Source organism: Molossus molossus, unplaced genomic scaffold (assembly GCF_014108415.1).
Source record: "Molossus molossus isolate mMolMol1 unplaced genomic scaffold, mMolMol1.p scaffold_m16_p_6, whole genome shotgun sequence".
Taxonomy (NCBI): Eukaryota; Metazoa; Chordata; class Mammalia; order Chiroptera; family Molossidae; genus Molossus; species Molossus molossus.
This window is the reverse complement of record NW_023425399.1, coordinates 51719225-51726488: the sequence shown is the minus strand read 5'-3', so window position 1 is coordinate 51726488 and position 7264 is coordinate 51719225. Positions and strand designations below refer to the sequence as shown.

The 7264-nt window shown below is 49.1% G+C and overlaps 1 protein-coding gene across 1 annotated transcript in view; it reads right to left on the bottom strand.

Annotated features, from left to right (window-relative positions):
* Nucleotides 1-1412: 1412 nt before the first annotated feature.
* Nucleotides 1413-7264, bottom strand: part of PYGB (glycogen phosphorylase B) — a gene marked incomplete at its 5' end in the record, with an annotated part of 67771 nt that continues 61919 nt past the window's right edge. The window contains 5 exon segments of the mRNA XM_036245934.1: nucleotides 1413-1581; nucleotides 2920-2970; nucleotides 4100-4234; nucleotides 5534-5607; nucleotides 5609-5748. Coding sequence (XP_036101827.1) covers nucleotides 1413-1581; nucleotides 2920-2970; nucleotides 4100-4234; nucleotides 5534-5607; nucleotides 5609-5748 — 569 coding nt within the window.

Genomic DNA, 7264 nt, shown 5'->3' with positions numbered 1-7264 from the left:
GAGAACTTTGTCTTCAATCCCAGAATTGAATTAAATTAAACCCTGTAATTTAGCCTATTCCCTACCTTATGCTGACCCAGAGTGAAATGCAGGGGCCAAGTCAATCAAGCATAGGCAGGAAGTTTTAATCCGTTTCTAACACATGAGGCAATAACAGCAAGTGGCACAGTGATGGTCACACAGAGCCTAAGGGACAGGGCAGTGGAGGGTGTGACCACAGACCCCAGTGGCTCTGATGAAGTGTATACTGGAGCAAGTCCTCCATGGCTTGGTTCTGTGAGCAGTCAGGACCCAGGATGAGGGCAGAGCTTGTGATGCCCAGACCCAGCATACAAGCAGTAAGAACCTCTGGAAGGGCGCTTCCATCCAACATTGCCAACAACCCACAGTGAAGGGTGCCACCTGCTCCTGGCTCTCCCCTCTGGGCAGCTGAGTTGCTCACTTGCCCTTTCTGGCACCAGCCTGCTATCTGGGCAGAGTAGAAAATGGGCTACCTGCTGGGCCCACTCAGTCTTTTTCCAGACCAGCTTCTGGCATTGGTAGAAAAGGAGGGAGAAGAGAGGCCTTGTATGTAAGACAGGAAATGCACCCTCCAGGCCTGGGTGCAACCCTGCCACAGGCTCCCACGGCCAGGCAAAAACATCCCAGAATTGCTTCCCCTGGCACAAAATTTCAAAAGTACAATTTTTAGTTACTAAACAAGAAAAGGCTTCAGCTAGTTTTATTTTTTTGTGAAGTTAATTTTCTTTTGAAAAAGCAAAATCAAGCTAATTTTGTATCAACCAGCCTTACCCTAACCAAGGCCCCATAGATGCTGGACACAAGTGTTCTCCCCAAATGTAACCCTTAGTTGTCTTGAGGCCCCTTTATCAGATCAATCTGGAAGCCCTGGGCTGGAGCCACCCACAGGGCAGCTATAAAGACAGCTTGGCACACTGGACCCTCTCAGCACGACCAGGAGGAAGAGCTGGGTCAGCACAGCCTGGCCAGCCCAGATGCCACTTGCCCAGACCCCAGAATCTAGAGGCCTAAAACTGGAAACAAGTTCACAGCAAAGTGAGTGGAAGGTCTTGGAGGAGCCCAGCAGGTAGCTTTCACCTTACCAACCTCTGTGGGGTGGAAGGGCCAAAGGGGCAGGAGAGCTAAAGCTGTGGGACCAGCTGGTCAGTACTATGATCTCTTCTTTCCTGCCAGAAACCAGGCAGCATCTCACTCTCAGCAACTTTCCTACCCTGTCTATCTAGCCCCCTGCCCCCTGCCCCCTGCCCCAAGCCCCAAGCCACCACCATGATCTCCACATCCTACCCTGAAACACAGCACTGAAAAAAACAGGGACCACTAGCTGCTCAGAAAAGGGTGTGAGGTGCAGAGTCAAGAAATCAAAAGCCCACTGGTCCTCAGTGTGCTAGCACCTAGTCCCTGGGGATGCTGGGGCATGGGATCTGTAGATCAGAGGGCTCCATGCCCCAGATATCCTGGGTGAACTTCGTGATGGTCCAGTCACTGGAGAACTTGCCTGAGCAGGCAATGTTCCTGATGACCTCCTTGGTTCACTTCTTGCGGTTCTGCAGAGAGGAGATGCTGAGTAATCACAGGCACAAGAGAACCCACGCTTCCAGAAACTTTAGGATGTTTCCAGATAAGATCTTAGCTCTCACTGTGGGGAGCCTGATGGAAGAGGAGAAAATGACAACCATAGCCCCAATTCCCAGAAAAGCTACCAAATGACTAGAGGAAAGGGGCCAGGAAGGAGCCTGAGAAGGTCCTGTCTCTCAAAATGTTTCATGATACAAACAACAAAAACAGAAATATAACCAGGTGAGTATTTGCCACCAGGCAGATTTGATTCCCAGGAAAATGGCCCCATGGTCTTCTGGCCATGGTCCCCGAGAGCCTGGCAGCTGTCCCCAGACTGCAGCCACACCTGGAGGAGCCTCCCACACAGGGCCACTTTCCTTGAGGCCCCATTTAAAGGAAGCAAAGCTTCCAAAGCCCCACCCATCACTCCATTTTCCAGGTTCCATCTGTTCTTTTACAGAGGGAGCATCAGCTGTACAAATCCCTGAGGCCTCATCCAAGAACCTGCTTAAACAGTTTAGGGAAATAAACTATCTGAACCAAAATTTTGAACAGTCACACCACAATCTCCAGTGTCCCTTCCCACTGCTATCCTCCGAGGTGTGCACAGGTGGGACACTCAGGAAATCCCAGGAAAGGGAGGGAAGCAGGCACCTAGGGACACCCTCCTTCACTTCCCCCAGCATAGGACCTGGGTCTTCCCACCATGAGATATCCCATGGGCCACACCAAGGTAGATACACCAGGCCATGGGGCTGCCATGTGGAGTCAGTCACACGCTCCACACAGAAATCTGGGACAGATTGTCCTTCATCATCAAGTGGGAAGCTGGCTTCAGTGATGCTGCCTTAAGACACTCTGCTCTTTACAACTACAAGTCCTTCACTCTACTGATATCAAAGCTTTTACCTTTCTAAGAAAGTGTGAACATTCTCATTTTAGACATGCTTTCTGTGTGCATACTTCACCAGGCCAGTCCCTCTTAGGCTGAGCACCATACCCACTCCCCATGGCCCCCTGATCACACACACATGGGGTGATCAGACTGGGGAACAGCCCATCTCTGCCTCCTCTTTAGAGGAAACTTGTGCCAGGTGGATGGCAGCCTGACCTCAAGAAGTCAAAAGGCACCAGTGTGGCAGATGAGAGGAGAGGGACAGCTAAGATAGTCCCTGGGCGGAAGATGATAAAGAAGGAGCAGGCGCCTGCTCTGGGCCACAAGCTGAACAATAACCTCCCAGGAGTGGCCCTAGACAGCAAAATGCAGATGCATCCTGCTGCTCCTCAGGCTGTGCTGCCCCTACCAACTTGGGGGTCTGAGAACCTTAGTACAGCTGGTACATTTGGGCCTGGCATGCCACATATGTTTCACAATCCACAAACACCTTGAACCTGAAACAGGAGACAAGACCAGCTACCAGGCCACAGCCATCTGTGTCCTTGTGCTCTGGAACTTACCTGGCCATAGGGACTGCTCTGTAAGCAACACTTCTGTCCTGGAGACACCATTGAAAAACTTTATTTTAACACAATGTTCCTTTAAAGAAATGAGTGTGTGCACATAGGTTGGAGCTGCACAGCTGAAAGGTTTCTTCCCTTTCACCTCCCAGGGGTGAGGGCACAGGATGCTGGGAGACAGGCTCTATGTAGCTGTCAGTTCTCAGGTCTAACTGGGCCAAGTACTAGTGACACACACGCACAAAATGCAGGACTAATGAGTACTGAAGTGCATTTCTGTTGATAATTGAGTCAGAAACATAATTCATACAACCATTAAGTCTTTCCTTGATCACAGACCTTTGCCAGGGCCAAGCTTGTGGTTACAATTTGGTCTGACTGAAGCCAGCTGACAGCATTCATCAAAAACAAACAAACAAATCTAACCCCAAAGCAACTAAAAGTGGAATAGGCATCAGTTCTCAGCATTCGCCAGACTCAACTTTTACCAATAGGTTGGAGCAAAGAACTGTCACAATGGCATATGGTACTGATAATCATGTGTCAATAGCATTATAATAAAATACTAACTACACTGTAATTTATGTCACAAGTTAATTCCATTTTAATTACTTTGTGTCACCATGGGCCTGCATTTGCTACAGGGTTATGCCCAGCCCCACCTGTCTCCCAGAGGAGTCCTGCCCATCCTCTTCTACTGAAGAGAAGGCTCAGGAATCTCCCCCTTATCAGTCCCTTGTAACATCATCACCTCCTGTTGATCACATCCATATGGTCAGTTGGTGCTGGGGGCCTGAGGCTGGATTGTGCAACTGGCAATTCCCACCACCAGGGCACCCACAGCACACCAAGTACGTCCAGAGGACACTGCAAGCTCTAAACTTGGGTGTAGTGGAACTTCTCAAGGTGGGTCGCCTGAGCTGTCTATGGGCCACAGGGGTGTGTGAGGGGGGACAAGCTTTATCAAGGTCGGGCTTTACCACCAACAATATGCAATTCTCAGCCCACCACAGGGACCCGTCTGACCTATCTGTGGGGAGGGACATTAGGATCAAAGGAAGGCCTGTCCTGGTTCAGTAGCATGTTGATGATGTCCTTGAAGCAGTCTGGCTCCTTGGGAGAGAAAAAGCCACTAGTGATCTGATCCACAGCCTGCCTTAGCTCAGGCAGACCGTCATATTACTCTTGGGCATTGTACCTTTTGAAGAGATGGGTTCAGTCAGCTGCCAGCCCAGTGTCTCCAGGCAATAGGCACACCCCTCCCTGACCTAGCACTGCCCCAGGCTTTAGGCCTGAGAGGTCTGGCAAGGCAGCTGCTGGCCATGTGGGCTACTGGACCCTGGAGAGATGGTGATGTGCTTTGAGTGCAAAATCAATCCCACTGCTCTTTTTACTGTTTACAGGACCCATGGTCCCTGAAGATGTACAATGGCACACATGGCTCCATTGTATTCCCACAGGAGAGGGCTGCTCAAGAACTTGCAACTCTTTATCCCCACACTGTCTCCAAACCCCTGCCCTGCCCCTTCTACCCCTGCTCCAACCCTGGCCCCTGCCCTGTCCCCATGCTGTAGAACACAACATGCCTGTGGCCATTAGGCAATTGTAAAGAGAGGCATTTGACACGTGTACATTCTAGGATAGAGAGATGGGGCAGAAAGAGTCTGAATGTGAGGTGTATAAAAGGCATGTAAGGTGTGTATTCTCAGGCTGATGAGGATGAAGTTCTGGCTTTTTAGGTGACATTTGAATTTTTACCCATCTGATGCCTGAAGCCTCACCAACTCCCCAGAGAGCATTTAGGCAATTAGACAACATTGTCTTGTCTTTTTAATTATTGCTCAGAATTAGGCTGGGGCCAGCACTCCTAAAGAATATCCAAGGTCATGAAAAATGAAAGGCAAGAAACTGTCATGGACCAGAGGGATACCCTGGATAGGATCCTGGGGGAAAAATGGGCAGGACATTCATAGGAAAATGTAAAATAAAGTATGACTTTAAACAATGACAACATACCGTTAATTAATTTTGACAATGTTCCACACTAATTAGCAATATGCGAGCAACAAGTAAAATGAGAAGTGTGTGTGAAACTCTGTCCAGTCTTTGCAACTTTTCTATAACTCTAAAACTGTTCCTAGACAAATGGGTTACTTTACAAAATTAGGCCAGGGAATGTTGGCAGTGGGCCAGCCTCAAATCCCCAAATCGGTCAAGACTATTCAAAACCCCTGAGGGCTCCCCCCAAAGAGACCAGGGCCTTCAACCCTTTTGGAAACATTTGGTCTGGATCCCTCAGATTTAGAAGTGGAGGAGTACAGAGCAGCCAGCTGCTGCCCAAGCTGGAAGTGAGCAGAGAAGGCCAGAGTGCCCACAGCCACTCCCCACCCCCTGCCAAGTAGAGGCCTGGCCTGAGAGCCCTTCATGACCCTCTATGGGGATCTGGGCAGTGCCCAGGATGATGCCACATCTTGATGGCTTGGGGAAGGACACACACTTTTTCTAGTACAGGGCCTGGACGTCTTCCACTCAAAAGCCAAAGATGAAGAGGTCCCACCATCCCCCCCACCTGTTTCCTCAGCCATCCCACATTGGCACTGTCCATGGTGCCGATGGTGAGGGACCCGTTGAGCATTAACTTCATGTTGTCTGTACCTGAGGCTTCGGTGCCTGCGGTGGAGATCTGCAGTGATAGGTCAGTAGTGGGGATCACTGTGAGTGGGTAGCACAAGAAGACATGTCAGAGAGGATTCCAAAATGGTGGTGGAGTGAACAGAAGCTACATAGACGGTCTCCCAGAACCAAACTGGAATTACAACTATAACATAGAAAAATCGACGGGAAAAAACAACAGAAAAGCAGCTTGCGAGGACCATATAACCAGGGACACTGACTCGATCCTGGTAGGCTTGCGAAGGTGCGAGACGGGGCTGGGAGCCCATGGTCAGCAGCTCGGCAGCGGCCTTAGCTGGGAGCAGCGCCCTCGGGTTACACTCCCAACGGGCTCCACAGCGCAAAGCCGGGACAGAGACTAAAAAAGCCACAGCCACTCACCTTGGGCTCCGGCAGAGGGAGGTCAGACTGGACTGGAACAGTGTGGGGACACTCGGGATTTCGAGGGCACTCAGAACTTTTGCTGAGTTTCTGCCACGCAGGACGGTGGCCATATTGCTCCTTCCCAGGGCTCTGGGGAAAGGCAGCAGCCCCTCCCTCGGAGATCCAACCCTACCCTGTGGGCCATTGAAGTGCTAATTGAAGCTCATTAACAACCAGCATATGCCCCACCCTCGTGGGATCGCCTTAGGGAGCACCTGAGGGAGTTTTTCAATCAACTGACAACCCAAAACCCATCAAGTAACCTCAACTTCTAGCCTCCAAGCAAAAGCTAGAGGATAACAGTACCTTTCCTGGGCTAGCAATTTTAACCAGGAAAGTAAGACTTGACAGTGGTGTTTAACGTGGGTCCTCCCTTGCTCATCTAAACACAGGAGAGGGAGCCACAAATAGCAACACACCAACACCCACAGGGAAAACTTGACAGGCTCCAAAGGCCACTGTGATAGCCAAAATGGTGAAACACAAAAACAGAAGCCAAATGAAAGAGCAAGAGACCTCCACCGAAGATGAGATTAATGTGGAGCAGTTAGGCATGTTAACAGCTAGAATTCAGAGCCATGATCTTGAGAAAGCTCAACAGCATGAGTAAGGACATAGAGACGCTGAAAATAAGCCAATTGGAAATTAAAAACCATCAAAAAGAGATAAAAAATGACATATCAGAAACAAAAAACACATTGGAAGGTTTAAACAGCAGAGTAGAGGAAGCTGAGGACCGGATCAGTGAGTTAGAAGACAGGGTAGAAAAAATTAACCAATCAGAAAACCAAAAGGAAAAAATGATTAAAAAACAGGAAAACATCTTAAGAGAACTGTGGGACAACTGAAAACATAATAATATTCGCATCATAGGAGTCCCCGAAGAAGAAGAAAATGAGCAAGGGATAGAGAATATATTCAAAAAAATAGTGACAGAAACCTTCCCTAATTTGGAGAAGGAAGAAGGCATTCAAGTTCAAGAAGCACAGAGAGCCACAAGTAAAAAGAACCCAAACAGGCCCACACCTAGACACATAGTAATTAAAATGTCAAATATTAAAGACAAAGAGAGAATCCTAAAAGCAGCAAGAGATAAGCAACAGGTTACCTACAAAGGAAACCCCATAAGGCT